At 38.0% G+C, this 19,596-nt stretch overlaps 1 protein-coding gene across 1 annotated transcript; it reads right to left on the reverse strand.

The window, feature by feature from the left end:
• Nucleotides 1-1,690: 1,690 nt before the first annotated feature.
• MYF6 (myogenic factor 6) lies at nucleotides 1,691-3,535 on the reverse strand. Its single transcript, XM_004384610.2, has 3 exons — nucleotides 2,926-3,535; nucleotides 2,565-2,655; nucleotides 1,691-2,329 (listed from the first exon to the last, which is right to left on the reverse strand). The coding sequence occupies exons 1-3, from the start codon at nucleotides 3,442-3,444 to the stop codon at nucleotides 2,211-2,213; spliced, it is 729 nt and encodes a 242-aa protein (XP_004384667.1). The 5' UTR covers nucleotides 3,445-3,535; the 3' UTR covers nucleotides 1,691-2,210.
• Nucleotides 3,536-19,596: the final 16,061 nt, after the last annotated feature.

Here is a 19,596-nt window from a genome sequence, read left to right on the forward strand (position 1 = left end):
GGAGGTAGGCACTATTATCATCCCCATTATTTTATAAACAAGGAAACAGGACTAAGAGTGAATCAATGATTTGTCCAGGGCTACACAGTAGCAGCCTGGATTCCATCCAGGTAGTCAGCCCCACAGAGGCTCAGCTCTTTGCATCTACTTAACTTCACCAGCTTCTCTCAAATACCTTTAAAAAAACCCACTGCCATCAAGTCTATTCCAACTCATAGTGACCCTATAGGACAGGGTGGAACTGCCCCATAGGGTTTTCAAGGAGGAGCTGGTGGATTCGAACTGCTGACCTTTTGGTTAGCAGCCCAATGCTTAACCACTGGGCCACCAGGGCTCAAACATCTTTGAGAAGGATTATATGCCAAAGGTCACTTTCCTCTTTGAATCTTCTGCTTTTTAAGAGTATTAGAAGAAACTCAAATTATCCATATGCTTAGAAAACAAAGTAACCATTACTCCCAGGAAGAGGCCTCGTCTCAGATGGAAAGAGGGGCAAGATACTCCTCCCTGCCTGCAAGGGGCACTGTTTGCGATGGTTTCTGGAACTTCTGAGGTGTTCAGGGCCAAGGTCCAGCTTTTGGAGGGTTAGAAAGAAAGGTTGGGCTGGGGAATGCTGAATTTGGTTTGATTTTTTTCATCTGTGACCTGGGAATTTGCTGTGGGGGAAAAAGAGTCAGGTAGAATTAAGGGGGAGGGAGTAACAAGGGAGTGAAAGCCCCATTTACAGAATGTAAGAGATAAGTAGCAATTCAAAAGAAATGGATTGCTCTTCTCCTCTGCTTCACTTTCCACCGTGTTTCTTGGTGGTCGTTTCTTCCTGAGGTTACAGGATAAACAAACCCGGCACACGTTGTAAAATCCTCACCATGAGCAGCTCCTGGGGCTTCAAGCCTCTCTGGGGCTTTGCTGCTTGGCCCAACTAAGAGGTTTCATGTGTGTTGTCTTTTGCCTTTAACCATTTAACCCTTCCCTCTCTTGGAGAAACCCTCCCTTCAAAGAAGTCCTCCCCCCTCACCTCAAGAGACAGATTGCTTGCTCTTTTATCTTTCTATTTAGAAAACAAACCCTAGTTAAATGAGGCCTTGAGGATACTCCAGTCTGAGCGTTCAGTCTAGTTCAAGAAAACTGGGGAGGGGGCCGGAGGCTTGGCTGGAAGGCCAGTGATTCCCTGGGTACTCCACAGAAGGGAGCATCCTGGAAAATCAAAGAGGGAAAGTAATTTGGGCTAAATCAACTAAAAATCTTTTTTGAGAAGTAAGCAAAGAGTTTTGTGTGGCAATTTCTTGCAACAATAAGATTTTACTGGACTGAAAATTTGATTGGTAATCTTGGGTAAGTAAATCTCACCCAGATCTCCAGGTGTGGAATGATTAAAACAACAACAAAAAAAGATGCTGATAAAAGGAGGAAAGGACAGACTTCCCCACACTCTTCACTTCTGATCAGAAGAGTGAGGTTTACCTCGGATAAAAATGTCCAGTTTAATTCAGACAAAGAGAAAACCACCGATTTTGGTCCCTACAAATTAGCCTTAAAGAAAACACCTAAGTAAATGGGCTTGTGTGGTGTCTAATTTAAAATACGGCTTTCCTTTATTTATGTACATACATACATTTTCAGTATGCTCATATTGAGTATGTTCATATTTTTCAACATATAATAGTTGAATCAAGTTAAGATCAACTGTTCATATAGAAACATTTTGAAAAAATATATTACAATGCCAGGATCCTCGCATATTTTATATACAATATGCCATTCCACATTTAAAACATATTTCTTAGGTTTACATAAAAAATGAAAGTACTAATATTATTTAGAAAAATACATTAAATAACACTAACAGTAAAAAGCAACTTTCTCACTTTGCTTTAGACAGGAATGAACTTCTTTGGAACATGGCATTAAAAGATCACCTTAATAAAAGTTAATATATTACAAAACCAACCAACCAAACAAAGTAAGGGTGCTAGAGCCAAGCCACTAGCTGTTCCAAAAATAAAAGCCCTAAACCAAAGGGCTTTTTCTTCTGAGTGTACACAAGTTTCCGAGAAGTTTCTTTTGTGACTATGTCTCCTTCCTTTTTATAAACTCCTGGGTTTGAGTTCCTAAAATATTAATGTAATGTGTCCTAATCTAAAGGATTAGGCGAAGGAGAGTGGGTGGGATCTTCCTGTTGCGTGGAGAATGTTCCAAGCGCCGGCTCTAAGTTATTTCTCCACCACCTCCTCCACGCTGGGGAGTTTGCATTCTTCGGAGGAAATGCTGTCCACAATGGAAGAAAGGCATCGAAGGCTACTCGAGGCTGACGAATCAATGCTTGCCCCGCCTAAGCACAGAAAACAAATACATATACACCAAACATAACGCCCAAGAAAGGAATAACGAGGCAGCCCGCAGCGCTGCTTTCGAAGCGCAGGAGGACCCGGCTACTGCGCGCACATGAGATGCGCTTCTCACGGGGCGCGTCCCCGCTCGCGCTCCAAGTCCTAACCCGAACGCGCACCCCCTCCCCCTGCCGGAAGGTTGTCTGTTGCAGCCCAATGCCTTTTCTTTTATTTTACCTTCCTTGGCAGTTATCACGAGCCCCCTGGAATGATCCGAAACACTTGGCCACTGGGAGCTGCAGGTGCGCAGGAAATCCGCACCTTCAAGCTGACGGGAAAACCAAAGCAGCAATAGATTAGGAAAGAAACATCAGTTCCGGGGGTGGAGGTGTCTCCCTGCTTTCTCCGGCCCGGGTACGCGTTTCCTGTCTATGGCCGGCACCCCAGCTTCACGGGTCACTAGGGGTTCATGGGGTCGGGGGGGGGGGACGGGGAGGAAGGGGGAAGGGAAAGGAGAACAAGCAGCTGGAGGTTAAGGCCCCAAGGAAGACGTTTAATAAGTCTTTGCATTTCCCGCCCCGGCAGCATCTGGGCTTACATTTTCTTGCTTGAGTCCGTAGCTGAAGGGGTCCACCCCTAACTCCTGCATTTTCTCCTGCTGATCCAGCCGGTGTAGCAGGTCCTGCAGCCGCTCAATGTAGCTGATGGCGCTCCGCAGAATCTCCACCTTGGGCAGCCTTTGGTTGGGGTTGGCCACAGTCCGCCTCTTCAGTGCCTCGAAGGCCTCGTTGATTTTCTTTAGCCTCCTTCTTTCGCGCAGGGTGGCGGCTTTCCGCCGGTCGGTGGGGGCAGATTTTCGCTTGCATGTCTTGCAAGCCCAGATGAGACATTGGCCCGGGCAGTGGGGAGGCTGCAGGCCCGGGGGCGCCAGGACATGCTCCTCGCCGCTGCTGTCGCTCCCGGCTTCCGGGGGCATTTGGTCCTGGCAGGGGGACAGGGTACCATCACTCCCTGGGTACAAAGGAGAGCCCTCTGCCACCTCTAACGGCTGCAGGGTAACATTTTCCCCGTCCAAGTAGAAGAAATAGGAGCCAGTTTCAAAAAGGTCCATCATCATGTTCTCCTCCTTGGCTTCTGACTCGGTCTGAACTGGGTGATGGGCTCAAAAACCTAGAGGAACCACCCAGATGACATTTAATTAGTGCAGTGAAATAAGTCACCCTAGCTTTATATATAGTAGCTCCTGAAACTCAATCCAACTTTTAGCTGTCATGGAGCACCAGTCTCCCAATGTGATTACAGCCAGTACTCTACGGAACATCTAGTTTGAAAGAAAACTGAGTCGTGTCACCCCCCCACCCCGAATAATGTGACAGTCTATACGCAGAGAAAGTTAAAATACACACAGAGAATCACACAATTTAACAAAACATTGAAGGCTCCCGTTTTGGGCGTTTAGATGCTAACCTGCTTACAGGACAACTTCAAAACAACTGGGGATTAACACTGTCCCATTCCCCTCCCCCTGGGCTCATCTGAAGTCTAAGTATAGACCTATGATGAAAGATTTCAAAGGCAATAGCCATTGCTCCAAAATAGCCTGGTTAATATTTTCAGAATGGTTCAGCTCTTTTTTCTCTCCTGCCTGTTAAAAAGATGCCATTCCTGTGATTAAAACCATTACAGTCCTTCAAAGGTCATACATGACTTTCAGGCTTCAGCCTCAATAGCAGCAGGTAAATCTCTTTCCTCTCTTTTGCTAAGGCTGTAAGATGATTTGGGAACTGGAGGGGGTGGCTAGAGAGTGCTCAGATCCCACGTTACCATATGAAATGACTCTCTGGATTCTTTCATAGAGACCTTCCCTGGCTATCATTTTTTGGGGACTAATGAAGATTGGAATTCTGCACCCTTCCATGGTGGAGCATATGGGTTAAGAGGTGGGATAGAGGATGGGATGCAATACATGTAATAACTTCTCCTGAAACCTAGTTTTAATGAAAACAAGACTCACACCATAGCAAGCTGATATTTCAGGAATCACTTGTGGCCCACTCCAAGGTGCCCCTGTTGTGCTCCTATTCTGCACACTGTGTCCTCACAGCTTTTTGATTTGCGTTCTCACGATTGATTCCAAATAAATTGTTTCATAAGACACAGGAGAGAAAGCTAGCAACCTAGGCACAAACAAGGAAATAGAGACAGAATTTTTCATTGCAGCTTGCCCATGGTGGCAATTCATGCAAGTATGGTACTTGGGCAGGTAGAATAGTACAGAGGTGAAGCGGACAGGCCCTGGATTCCAAAAGCCTCTCTGCAAGTCCTAGCTAAGTAAATTTCTATTTGTGTGACCATGGTTAAGTACTAGGCCTCAATTTCTCCAAGATAATAGTGGTTGCCTTATAGAGTTTTGGTGAGGATTTAATCAACTGAAATCATGCATGCAAAATATATACCTTATATTAGCAGTTTGATGAACATTAATCATCGTTTAAAGCATAAGCCTATGTCAGGAGTAAGACCATTTCTTATGAAGGAAATAAAGCACAGCTGTTGGAGAGTTTTTTGTTTTGTTTTATTTTGGTTTCTCTTCTGTTATTTCGTTTTCCCTCCCAGAGCTCTCGAGGATGCCTTCCACCTATAAGTGGCCTTTGGGATAACAGTCAATTGTGCTTTTGGCCTTTATACTCTGTGTCTGAAAAACTAGATATAAACCTAAGATCATCTTATTCTATCCCAAGCAGTGATGATTATGGGCTATGTTCCCCGTGACCTCATTTATTTTTGAGTAGAGTGAAATTAAGGCAAGAAATCAAATGTCAAATAATCTAGAAATTAGATAATTTTTTGACTTAAGTCACTTACCCCAAAAGATAATTCTTCACAGTCTCTTTCTATTGGGCCACAGATTTGGGATGTTAAGTTTTGACATTTTTTGTTGTTTTCATGTGTCAGTTATCGTGAAGCTACGTAATTCTTTATCAAGTTTGACAACCATTTTTAAGTTTCTGGAATTGTATAAAGCACAGGGAAGACTGATAAGCCAATAATTCCTTTGTGATATTTTCTCCTGTTACTACCTGTTCCCTGGTTTCTAAAGTCAGCAATTAAGACTTTGTAGATTGGAGGCTCCAACATCTCAGGGTTTAATCTAACATGTTAGGATAAACTAATGTGGCAATTTAGCTTGAGCTTTTAACCGCTACTCTATGCTGCCTCTCATAAATGTGAAGACAATTTGAAATCTTATTTTTTAACCAGTAGACATATGTAGCTTAGCTATTGTTGTCTATTAAGATGACTGAAATTCACTTACTCAACATTTATTGGGTACCTACTAAGTGCTAGATAGTATATCCTTGGTACTAAGGAAAAATCAATAAAAATGATATCTCTTCTTATGGAGCTTAATCTGAGGTAGGGGAGATGAATGAATGTGACTATGAGACTAAAGTATGAGACAAATAGCCCTGGAATTGGCATATGGAAGGTCTAGAATAAAGCTGTTTTTTGACCCCAGTATCTCAAATCTGGAGCCCTGGTGGTACAGTGATTAAAGCTTAGCTGCTAACCAAAAGGTTGGCAGTTTGAATCCACCAGCCATTCCTTGGAAACCCTACGGGGCAGTTCTACTCTGTCCTATAGGGTCACTATGAGTCGGAATCAACTCGACGAAAGTGGGTTATCTCAAATCTTCAGTTTTTTTTTTTTCATTCATAAAATTGATATGACAAAAAACATGCTTACTTTGAAGGTGAGTTATGAAGATGACATTTTAAAAAAGGTAACTTGCTTGAAAATATTACATACAATATAAAAGAAAATATTATTACAGGAACTTTAAAGTATAGAGGGAAAAAATGAGCTAAGAAAAATATTACTCCTGTGGAATTTTGAAGCTTGAGTGATAGAAGTAATATTTGAGGTGGTGCCATTTCTATACTCACCTTGATATCAAATATCTAGAAGTTAGAGAGTCTGTGCATCAGGCACCTGCGTGATGAGTCGGAACTGACTCACCTGTGAGTTGGAATCGACTCAACGACAACAGGTTGTTTTTTGTTTTTGTTTTTTTTGGTTTCCCCAACATGCTCTAGAACTCAGGCCAGTAAAATTAATGTTGTTATTCACATTGGTTTAAAAAGGCTTTTCTCTTTGTTGTTGTTGTTGGGGTGAGGGCAGGGGATAGAAGGAGAGGACAAGGAAGTGCCAGCTTGGGAAATCACCATCCTTTATTAGATTAGGTCAACGGGAAAATACGCACTGATTCCAAACAACTAACCAGTGAACTCTTGGAACTCAAACTGTTTACAAAATGTGAGATGCCTGTAATTGCAATTACATTATTTCTCAGTAGAACGTGAGAAACACTGATCTTGATAAGGGATTAAGATGAGTTTATGTAAACTGAAATCTTCTAAAATTTAGTTTAAACATATACTTAAAAGTTATGGAAAAAATAATAATAAGGGAATCATTATATTAAGAATCATTTGTAAATCATTTCAAAGACCTAGAGTTCATTAATAACAATTGAAACTAGATTAGTAAGAGAATTGAACAATTATACAAGTTTTCCAGTAGTTTATCGCCTCATTATTTTACTTCATGCTTAATTATTGGCGAATGCATTTTCTTCCCATCAGCTCAAAAGAAACTTGAATGTGTCCAGTTTTACTTCTCCATGAAGAGGAGTGGGAGGGAAAGAAAGAATATGGCTCCATGAGTCAGTGGTGGATTTTAACTCTTAGCCTTTGGGAAGGTGGTATACCTGGTGGGAAGATCACACAGCTTTGGAGCAAGATTACTTTGGAGCAAAAATTCAAGTTCTAGCCATTCCTAAGTATGTGTTCCCAACCTCAGTTTTGTAAGAGATCAAATGGCGTATATAATACGTATATATCACAGGCTGTTGTTAGCATAAATGAAACAATGTATGTTGAGTCCATGATACGGACTATGCACTGAAGAAATGTTAATTCCTTTCCTTCCCATACTCTATTCACAAATCATAGTCAATTAATTGAAAAACGTAGCTTTTGTTTTTTTTGGTTTTCGAAGACCACAGCCTTCAGTACGGATTACATCTCAACATAAAGAAAACAAAAATCCTCACAGCTAGACCAGTAAGCAATGTCATGATAAACAGAGAAAAGATTGAAGTTGTCAAGGATTTCATTTTACTTGGATCCACAATCAACACTCGTGGAGGCAGCAGTCAAGAAATCAAAAGACTCATCGCATTGGGCAAATCTGCTGCAAAAGACCTCTTTAAAGTGTTGAAAAGCAAAGATGTCACCTTGAAGGCTAAGATGCTCCTGGCCCAAGCCATAGTGTTTTCATTCACTTCATATGCAAGAAGAATTGACGCCTTTGAATTGTGGTGTTGGTCAAGAATATTGAATATACCATGGACTGCCAAAAGAACAAATCTGTCTTGGAAGAAGTACAACTAGATTGCTCCTTAGAAGCAAGGATGGCAAGACCATGCCTCACATACTATGGACATGTTATCAGGAAGGATCAGTCCCTGGAGAAGGACATCATGCTTGGTAAAATAGAGGGTCAGCAAAAAAGAGGAAGACCCTTAATGAGATGGATTGACACAGTGGCTGCAATAATGGGCTCAAGCATAACAATGATTGTGAGGATGGCACAGGACCATGCAGTGTTTAGTTCTATCGTACATAGGGTCGCTATGAGTAGGAACTGACTCAACAGCACCTAACAACAAGAGCTTTGGTAAGAAAGATGTTTATGATAAATTTGGGAATTTATTTATGTTAATTATATAAAGGAAATGAAAATATAGAAATTAGTGAATCACATAATAGGGTTTCATTTATTTACGTGTTTAAAGAATTTCCAGTTTACTGGGGGACAAAGGCACTATTAAAACACACATACACACACACACAAACGTATAATTGACTTAGGAACTTTGAAGGAAAGACGCAATTCTATAGGAACACGTAACACTGGAGAGTCGGTACTGAAAGGAGGCTTGGAAAAGTATGGTTTGGGGACAGAAATTTCTGAGATGTTGGGTTGGTATTTATAGACAGTTTTTTTAGCAAACCTGTGGATTGGGATGGTGGTGACTCCAGGAAGCACCTGGGAGTTTCAAGAAGCAAATAGCTTCAGGAAGAAACAGACACAGTTAAAGATTTTGTCAGAAACTGGTAAAGAGGTTTTTGTGGGTTATCTCTTGGAGAGCTCAGTGGCTATATTGTTGCATAGCTGGTTTCAAAGAAAACAATTTCGGACTTAAACTAAGAAAGAAGATCTGAGAGACCATACAGAAAATGATTATACTGTTTCAGCAACAAAAAGAGGAGAGAAAAACAGGTAGAAAAGAGGAGAGGAAAGAGAGAGAATTAGCAGAATTCAGTTCAGCCCAAGGACAGAGTAGGGTCAACTAGCAAGACTTGTGAGCGGCTCTAAAGAATAGAAGGTAAAGAAAGGGCCCACTCACTGAAAGGGAAAATTTAGAAGAGGCAGATTAGTACTTTAAATTTGCAGTGGCAAAATGAGTAACATGAATCCTTGCACCTGTAATTTACCTAATCTGCAGACAGTCTGTGCCGAGATTCCTGAACACCAGGGTAAAAATAGTTTTGCATTTAGACTGACAGAACATTTGAGTCACTTCAGAGAACATGGGGGAGGGTCACGGACCAAGCAGAGGAAAGGGAAAGATTTTAAAGGCGAATCCTCTGCAGTTCTCCAGATGGTGGCAGTGAGAAGTTAGGTGGAGAAATGAGGGGCTGAACCCAGACTACGGAGGGCTTTGATTGAGAGAACTGCCGTGCAGTTGCCTTTTTAGAACACAATCCTTAAGAAAGGAATCTACTATTATTACTCATTGCCGTGGGGTGGATTCCGACTCATAGCGACCCTATAGGACAGAACAGAACTGCCCCATAGGGTTTCCAAGGAGTAGCTGATGGATTCAAAATGCCAACCTTTTGGTTAGCAGCCCTACCTCTTAACCACTGAGCCACCAGAGCTCCAAGAAAGGAGTCTAGGACAAGCAAAGGAGGAACCCAAGAGGCTGCTCTTCAGGATTTTTTGAAATGTATTTTTTGTTCTTTGCTTTCACCCCCGTGATTCCCATTCAAACTGGGAGTTGGGGTACTTTTCCACAAAAACCAGTTTTCAGTCCATGTATTGCCACAAAATGCGACTTAAGGCAGCTCACTTATTTTCTAGGCATAATTTCCAGGGAAGGAGACAATGAGGAGTGCCCTTCTACCTGATAAGCAATCTTTCCTTGGTGCTTACAAAATGAAATCCTCTTCATAACTTTGCAGTCCTTCCTAATTTTCATTCAGATTTCTGAATTTGAGAATAAAATTTATGAAGCATTGGAATTTTTGCAGGTTAAGTAGTCCTTCCTGGGAGGGTGACCAGTGATCATAGGTTTGCCTGGGATTGAGGGGTTCTCAGGATGTGGGACTTTTAGTACTGAGAAAATCCTAGAAAAATCAGGACAAATTGGTCATCCTGAATTCTGGAAAACCACCATGGATGCTTACATATATTTATTCATAAATAGCAATAACGTACAGACTTCAGGATATATAAACCAGACCTTTTTCTTTAAAAACACTGCGCCACCAGAGCTCCAAAATAATTATAGTGATTGCAAATACGGGGTTGATTTTAGATCCAGGTCCTAGGCCCAGCTCTACCACTTGCGAATTATTTGACCTTGGGCAAGTTATATAACTTCTCTAAACCTCAATTAACTAGGGTGTAAAATGGATTGTGAGGATGGTACAAGACTGGGCAGTGTTTCGTTCTGATGTATGTAATAGGGTCTCTATGAGTCCGAACAGACTCAGTGGCATCTAACAGCAACAAAAAATGGAAATAATAATACCTCATAGGGTTGTTTTGAAGATTAAATAACACAGTGTCAATGAAACACTTAATATACGGCATCTAGCACATATTTAGCAATACAAATTAGCTATTATAGTATTTAACTTGATTAAAGAGAACTCCATATACCTATTGCCCCAATAAATCAAACCCTTTGCGTTTTTGTTTCTATATGAACAAACCATTTATATGTGATTTTTACATAATATAAATTTTACATTCAATAGTTTATATAGATAATATGTAGTTACAATTATATATATAGCTTCTTTTACTTAAATATTGTCATAAACATTTTCCATGACGATACATGTAACAATATTTAAAATGTCTAAGATATTTGGAATGATTTTTCAATGTTGTTTAAATTTTTTTAAAAAATAAATGAATCATGGTATTCAGATGATCCAAATTCTAGTAGTGTCTGGTGTTACTAGCTTGCTCAGCTAAACAGATGTCGCTAGTATAGAATGGTTAGCCAGGTATTCCATTACTGCCCTCCAACTGGCTGGTAATGACATATTATCCAAAATGGTTGGTGCTTTAATACCTGTGTCAAGGCCTACAGTGACAAATAGTCACCACTGTACAAACACATTTATTCCATAAAGTTTTTCTACCACCAGTTTGAAAAATAAAAAATGTTGTTTACTCAGACATAGACACATACCCCACACTTATTTAGAAGCCCAGGCACTTTTGTCTTCAGATAAAATGTTACCTTTCAGGATGAGAAATGACAGAAAGATACCAAGAGTTATGATATGTTTAAATTGCATATGATATGTAGCTTTTTAAGTTCAGGTATTATATGTTCAACATGCCACCAGTCACCTAAAATTTAATCATGTTTAGTTTTACCTTCCCTGATTTTATGATCGAGGCTAGGTGTTGTCATACTGGAAAAGCTCTGCAATGTAATTTTGTAATACAAGTATAATCTTTTTTTAAAAACATTTAAATAGATTTTCATTTTCTTTATTTGAATATAAACTATAATGAGACTTAAGCTGCTTGAATTATATCAATATAGTGCTCAAGAATTGGTGTTTTTAAGAGAATAGAATAAATATAATACATTTATATTTATAGAATTAAGAGAATAGAATAAATGTAATATATATACTCTTTATAAAGTTGTAGCATTACTCAACTCTAAAAAACATAAGTGGCAGTGCTTTACATGAATAATCTCATTATATCTTCACAATCTTTTACCAAGTGTTTTATTAATTATCTCCTTTTCATAGAGGGAAAAACCAAAGCAAAGACAAGTGAATCTACGTGCCTAAGAACACATGCTATATACCAAAGCCTGGCTCCTAGAACAGCAATTTATGTAGTCAGGAAGAAGATCTTATTCAGAGCCTCCTTACAATGTCCAATAGATGAATGGTCTTCAGTTTAAAAAACATCTACAGGCAACCTAACTTAGAGGAACTTTGAGCATTTATTTGGCAACTTGGAGGGTAACTTTCTTTTTTCTAATGGGTTGACCAAATGAGGCAGTGCTGTTGGTTGATGGCTGAGCTTAGGACCTGTCTCCTGTCCCACTGGGAAATAATGATGCAGTAGTATCCTCCATGTACACTATCAGGCAGGCTGTCCCAGACATCACAAAACAGATGCTCAAATTAAGACGCTTTGAAACACATGGTCTATTTCATTATTTTTAAACATACAGAGAGAAGCAAGGGGACGAGATAGGAGAGACTCCACCATTTGAATCCAGGGTTATGAAACGCTCATATGTATGGTCTTTCGCTCTACCTCATTAGACTGCCCCATTTACAGTAGTCATGAGGACTAAAGTTGAAGGTCTGAAGCAAGGACTGAAGCAAGGGGTCTCAACAGATGGAAGGTGACTGGAACCAATACACAGTTGCTCTATATACCTGGCCAAAAGCTCTCACTTACTTACAACCTGCTGGTCAGCCATGGCTTTCAATTATGGCAAAAATTTCAATTATGGGACAAAATGGTTGCCAAGAACAAGTGGTCAACATAATACCTCCTGAATGTTGTGTCTCAGGTATGTTTGGTGCCTTATGATTATTTGATGCTTAACTGGTCCTTCATCCCTCCTATGTTGAAAAGCATATGCTGTACCTACTTTAGCTATGTCTAACATGTCTTCCAAGGTGCTTGCTCTTATATTTAGTTTCATCTGTCCTCTTTGTTTGTTTTCCCTTATTTTCTATAGTAGAATTGAATATTCATAAATAACAGCAAATACGTATTTTACCTTCTTTCAGAATAATTCTTTACATGTATATGTTTCTCAGCTAGAATTCTATTACTTCATGCTTTTAGTCTCTTACCTAAGAACTTTGAATTCTTTAATATAAATCTGTCTTTATAAGTTTAATAATTTCCTCTAATTTCTGTTTACCTCTGTCTACCCTCTGTCCATTGCTTCTCTTTGGAAGCTGGTATTTTATCTTTTTATAGTCCTCAAGTCAGAAACTATGTTCTAAATGTGGGTTATGTACATGCTAAAGAGAAACTATCTCTTACTAACATCTTCTTGGATTTTTAGATTTTGTATTATATTGCAAACCTTGATATGATTAACTATTTAGTAACAGATCTAGGTTTATTTCACCATTTTGCATTTCGTGTTTATTATTTTAAGTTTTCAAGATAATTATCCGTTTTAAAAATATAGCCTCTCAAATGTTTTTAAAGTTTCTTTTATTCTTTTTTTCCACCTCTCCCTTACTAAACATTTTTTAGTGCAAAATTTTACATTAAACTTAAAAACCAAACAAACAAACAAACCTGTTGCAGTTGAGTTGATCACAACTCATAGCAATCCTATATGACAGAGTAGAACTGCCCAATATGGTTTCCAAGGAGTGGATGGTGGATTCAAACTGCTGCTGCCCTTTTGGTTAGCAGCCATAGCTCTTAACTACTGTGCCACCAGGGCCCCACATTAAAATTAGACAGATCTATATATTACTTGCCTTCAGAGAGTTTACTATCTAATTAGAGATGTAAGATACACACACTCTAGCAGTTATATAACTGTACAAATTGGTATACAATTAAATTTCAAAATGAATGATTCAGGGAATATGGCATGAATGAAAGGTGGATCTTATGGAACAGTAGAACTGTAAATGAATCTGGAAAGATAGGAAGGATATAGAGAGAAGGAAATGAACCTGAAGGACATAACCAAATTATGACAAGAGTGGTTGGCAGGACAGACCTAGATTATAGATACTGTGAATACTGGGATTAGTCCTAAAGGGATTGGAGAGTCATTAGATATTTTGAGCTGATAAAATGGCGTGCTTCCATCAGCTTTTTTTTAAAAATTTTAATTTGTTGTAAAAATATATGTAACACAACATTTGCCAATTCAACATTTTTTGGTGTACAATTTAGTGATATCAAATCCATTAATCATGTAAGCATATTATACAACTAGCACCTATAATCACTGCCAAATTTCCCATCACCATGAAAAACTCATTGCTTCCGAAACAATGTCATCAGTCTTCTGTAAAGATTTGTAGTGATAACTATCATGGATTGGGAATAAGAGATTGTTTCCCAATTGCGCATCACATATTTTGAGGATATTATGCTCTTTTGAAATTACTGAGATGTTTAAATGCAAATGTGGTCAATGTAGATGAAGAGAAAAATAAAGCAAAAACAAATACTGATCTTATCTATTCCTACAAAACAGCACATGGAAAGAGGAATTCTGAGCTCTTTTGGAGGAGAAATTTTCTTTTTTAAAAACTTCTATAATTAGGTATGCTGAAACAAATTAAATTACAATATAATTGTTTTGATATATTTTTGGTTTATTAATATCGATTACATTGAACCTTAACAGATCATTTTACATTATAAACAATTTCATAAAGAAAGCCTTGATTAAGAAGTCCCTTTAATATAACTTGTTCCTGGGATAGAGAAGGGATATGCTTCAAATTTTCAATCACTGTTAATTATGCTTTTAGGCAGATACAACAATAAGGGGGAAAAAAAGAAATGTTGGTTTACATTCACCAGTATCTATTAGCTGACAGAATAGACAGCATTCAGTTTTCAACAGTTATTGCTGAAAAAGGCTAAAACTTAAAACCTTTTAGTTCCAAATATTTTTAACTCACATAGAAATAAGTTAGCTTAGGCTTGGAAGAGACTTTTCTTTCTCAAAACGGTAGGCACATTTGGTCCAAGAATTACCACACCAGCTGAGGGTAGAGTTTCTTTCTATATTTGTTTCCAAGAAAACAAACGATCATATGTTGTTGGAGATCAACAAAATAAGGTGCTTACATAGCCCATAATAAAGCATTCTTTTCTGCTAAACACTTTAATTCGGACTGTGACAAGCATGACTCCTATGATGGATATTTGGTAAAGTACGACGTTCTTTTCATAAAACCAAGGGCTCTATTAACATGGTTTCAACTCCACTTCTCACTTCCAAATTCTTTAGGAAATTGACACCAACTGTCCATTTTGACACTTGTTCATTAATTTCCTTTCAATAGAACTATTCTCTCAGCTGTTGTAGCAATATAAGGTTTTACAAACTCTTGATACGGCTCTTTGTTGAACATTCTTTCAGTATTCAAGGGAACCGTATAACGCCAGAGCCCTAAAGTATGTCATTAGCACAGTTTGCCACTTGTTTCATTACCCACTCTCACAGAGGGAAACTGTAGCTTGACCTCTTAAAAAGTGAAAAGAGCAAAATCTATTAGTTCACTATATCAAGACTTAATGGTCATGACAACGGTAAATCCTTGTCAATACTTCTTTTCCTAACCCTTACTCTTCCACACTGACCTGAGTGAATCCACTAGAGCCCTTGTCATAAACTGCTTACAGAAAACCTTGTTTGATTTTTATTGGGAGGTGTTTGTGTGCATGCTGTGTGAGTGAGCTCTTTCACAGCTGTGGCTGGAAGCACTAATGGATCCCAGTAAACAGAATTATTATTGTGTCCTATTTTGAAAGATGGTCAGCCTTGCTAATTTGTGTTCATGCTCTGGAAATCCCAGGATTTCTTAAAGAATAATATAATATGAATAATAATATAATGACTATAGATGTGCATAATATTTGTTTTGTAATATAGTGACGTTGGACCCTGCAGTGATACGATGTCTCCAAGGCATAAGAAGCTCTTTTCTTCTGTGTTGGTTTTTGTTTTGGGTTAGTGAGAAATATCCCATCACAAAGAAAGAATGCAAGAATCAAGGGTTGCTTTGCAGTCTACCAATCTGTTGTGTTTTTCCTGGAAACATTGATATTTGAGGTTTGTCGAACGGCAGCAATTGTTTTTTTAGTTGCTACGCTTAAAAATAGTATAAGTACAATAAATGATACTTGATTATTTTGATTTTCTTTTACTATTTTGTTCAGATTAATGTGGTTTAGTATTTTTATTAAGTTATGATGTAATAGCACTAAGAACATATGCTGCTTTTTTTTTTTTAAGAACTGAGAACTTTCAAGATGTTAACTCCTTAATGTTTCATATATGATTCTAAGATAGCTAAACTTCTTATGTTTCCAAACTTTATTTTTACTTCTTTGAGGGTTTGGTATTTTAAATCATTTTCTAAAACTCGCATAGCCGATTTTTTTTTCTTTAATCTTATTCATGTCAATTCACCAAAAAGTTTATGTTTTTTCTGACTTTGAAGAAAATCCCAGACTTCTCAATGGAATAAGTTATCTTCTGAAGATTAAAGTGGTGATTAAAACCAGCTTTTGAACATATGATAATTATAATATTATTTTTGGCAGTGGTGAATTACTTAAAATTTTTTATAAATATAGTATCTCAGCAATAATCTCAACCACAGGGTAAAAATGAAGCACAATCTCCTAAGATTAGTGTGAGATTTCCTGAGGGGCAGTAACTTAGCTATCTCTTCAGAAGTCGACAACAAGACTTTTCTGAGGCTCTAGGGCTTTTAATATTCTATCTAGAGTAAAGACAGATAATGGAGAGGGAGGAGAGAGCGAGCGAGAGATCAGGACTGACTGTCAGACTTCCACCAATGCTGTGTAAAATCAACTATTTTTTAAAAAAATCAAAAGGTTTTAAAAATCAAAGCGTAATCTGGAATTATTTAAAATGCATAGCATTACTGGATTGACAGAAAAAGCTTGGAGTAAAGTGAATCTTTTTTAATGGAACATTTCCTTGGAAGTAAAATTTGGTGACACAGTTAACACTGAGTCACAGAAAGCTGAGAAGCACTCCATCTTGGCTCTTATGTGCTCCTACTTCCAAGTTCATGACTGTAAAGAAATACAGGGAGACTATTTGTGGACTATGGATCATCGACTCTACCCACCTTATACAACTGTCCCTTGTCACATACTTCATACTGATTACAGTATCTAGTTCTATAATTTACTCGTATCCTAGCACATACCACATTGCCATGTACTGTTTGTTTATATCACCCAGTACACAGGGTAGGAACTGTTATTGCTAAGATAATACATTTATAAAAAATGTAATTTACTACTGCCAAAAATAGTATTATAATTATCATATGTTCAAAAGCTGATTTTAATCACCACTTTAATCTTCAAAAGATAACTTATTCCATTGAGAAGTCTGGGATTTTCTTCAAAGTCAGAAAAAAACATAAGCTTTTTGGTGAAATGACATGGATAAGATTAAAGAAAAAAATTTGGCTATGGGAGTTTTAGAAAATGATTAGTGTCTAGCAGACTACCTGGTATAAAACGGATGCTCTATGAATCTTTGCTGAGTGGGTGAAAGAGGGGTGATAATTGTCAAAAATCTCAACTTCTCTGCGATTAAGTGGAATTTTTCCTTATTAGATATTTATTTATATTTCTATGTGGTATTTGTTTAAATTTTATTGATGCTTTGACAAAAAGATGTGTAGAGAAACTGTAAGAAAGTCCCTGAAATAATAGTGCTCCATTATTTTCTTCGAAAATAGTTCTCCAAATTTTGTTTTGGTAGAAGTTCCTGGGACCTTTCAAGAAGCTCTCTATTAAAAAAAATATATATTTTTTAACAAGAATTTTCTATTTGTAGCTGAATTTGCTATAACTTAGACACAAGTCTGGCTCTCACAACTTAGTTATAGTACACCAATTTGAATTCAAGATATCATGCTGTGCTTATAATGTTGTCTGCTGCCCAGTCGATTCTAACTCATAGTGAACCTACAGGACAGAGCAGAACTGCCCCCATAGGGTTTCCTAGGCTGTAATCTTTACAGGAGCAGATCGCCAGGTCTTTTCCGCTGCAGAACCACTGGTGAGTTTGTACTGCTGACCTTTTGGTTAGTAGCCCAGCTCTTAACCATTGTGCCACCAGAGCTCCTTATGCTTTTAATGAAAGAATGTGATTGTTTACTGGCTGCTTGTTTTAAAACTATTGGGTTACTTGTTCCTGATCACTTAGCTCCTAAATACCTGGCCATCCATGATGTGCCTGGCCTGTGTGTCAATGAGAGTCGCTATTACACTAAGCAGGCCCCAGAAGAGTGAAGGCCTTGTGACATGTAGTTACTTTACCCTTGGCCATCCTCTAGTATAGTCTGAAGCTAGTCAGTACTTCTACCTTTATATGTCTTGAATCCTGCTGTTCAGGGTTTCCTAGGGATCTTAAGGCAGGCAGAACAGTATGGAACTCAACATCAGAAACTGTAATCCTTAACTCCCTTCTTTGTATCCTTAAACTTTCTTCTTCACAGTCTTGGCTTTATAGGAATAAAAATAATTTACTTTAAAATAACTTAATTTTGTAAAATATTGTTCAGTCTAGTAAATCCTGATTTTTAGAAAATGATATCCTAAATGTTACATGCTGGGTAAGCCATTTATATGAAGCCTTCAAAATAACCTCAGTAGCCCATATAATGTACTACTGAAATAATTAGGCCCCTAGATTTATTGTTAGATAGTGGTCCTGGAATCAATTGAAGTAGAATCACCAGGGGAGCATGTTAAAATTTGGACTCCCAAGACCCATTGCAGCCTAACTGAACTAGAATCTTTCTGTAAACACTACTAGGGTTGTTGATGGATTTCAGTGTGCCTAGCCCATTGGTTTTCAATCTTGGCTGCACATTAAAGTCATCTGGGAAACTTGGACAATACCAGGTGATTTTAATGTGCAGTCAAGGTTGAGAACCCCTGGCCTACCACCTGTTCAGTGCTGAGTAATTTGTCCTAAACTAACCTAACTAATTGCCTTCAAGTACATTCCGACTCATGACAGCTCCGTATGTGTCAGAGTAAAGGATGGATTATCCAATAGCAAGGTAAACCCAGTGCTTGTCCTGCTCACCAGATCATCTGTAGTGAACAATTTCACATTTTTTCACCACATCAAAGATTCTGCTTTTAGGTATGGCTGGCATTTGTCTCTCTCCCAACCCCATAGCACCTTCCTACAGAATCAAAGCCTCTTTTCAAATTGACAATCCCTGATGGACAGATGACACAGTAAGCAAGGCAAACATGGGCTTAGTTGTGCTTACTTACTAATCTGTAGTGAACAATTTCATACGGGTTTCACCACATCTTTGATGTGATATGGTTTACTACGGATTAGTAAGTAAGCACAAGTAAGCCCATGCTTACCTTGTTTGTTGGATAATCCACCTCGGGTCAGAAAAGAACTATGTTCCATAGGATTTTCAATGGCCGATTTTTCAGAAGTGTATCATCAGGCCTTTCTTCGGAAGCACCTTTGGGTGGACTTGAACCTCCAATCTTTTAGTTATCAGCTGAGCATGTTAACTGTTTGCACCACCCAGGGACTCCAAGTAATTGAAAGATATCCTTAATATGCTGAATAAAAGAAAAGCTAGCAATTGATTAAAAATCCATCTCTAATTCTGATTTAAGTGAAAGATCAATTAAATCTCCAATATCAAAAAAATATATATTTACTTCAAATAGATATTGACTTTTAGAGACCATACATTTCCCTCCATATACACTTAGAAGTAAATGATTTTAAATTAGTGAAACTAAATAAAATGTAAATTCTAAAGATCAATGTTTACTATATAGAACTCTTTTTCTTTGGTAAAGTTGTACTTTAAAATACTGATTCCACAATACAATGACAAGAAGAAGAAATAAAACTGTAATATGATTACTGTAAAATCCAAATTCTTGTATGATAATAAAAAAGATGGTGATGAATACCAATATTTATTGAGTACTTAGTGTGGCCCAGGTATTATTTTAAATCCTTTAGGTGTGATAACTAATTTTCACAATGTCCCTGAGACAGTATTATCCCCAAATATTCACATTGTACATTTAAAATGACAACAAACATATGAACAAGAAATGCTAGTACAGGTCACTTGGCACCATATATTGTTTGTTT

The sequence above is a fragment of the Trichechus manatus genome, unplaced genomic scaffold, assembly GCF_000243295.1.
Source record: "Trichechus manatus latirostris isolate Lorelei unplaced genomic scaffold, TriManLat1.0 scaffold00125, whole genome shotgun sequence".
Lineage (NCBI taxonomy): Eukaryota > Metazoa > Chordata > Mammalia > Sirenia > Trichechidae > Trichechus > Trichechus manatus.

Bases quoted from the DNA above. Each gene is read 5' to 3' on its own strand.
- MYF6 (XM_004384610.2), bottom strand. From the start codon at position 3,444: ATGATGATGGACCTTTTTGAAACTGGCTCCTATTTCTTCTACTTGGAC. The intron at 2,656-2,925 runs GTAAGCCCAGAT...TTTTCCCGTCAG, and splicing joins ACGGACTCAAGCAAGAAAAT to CTTGAAGGTGCGGATTTCCT. The intron at 2,330-2,564 runs GTAAAATAAAAG...TTCTGTGCTTAG, and splicing joins CGTGATAACTGCCAAGGAAG to GCGGGGCAAGCATTGATTCG.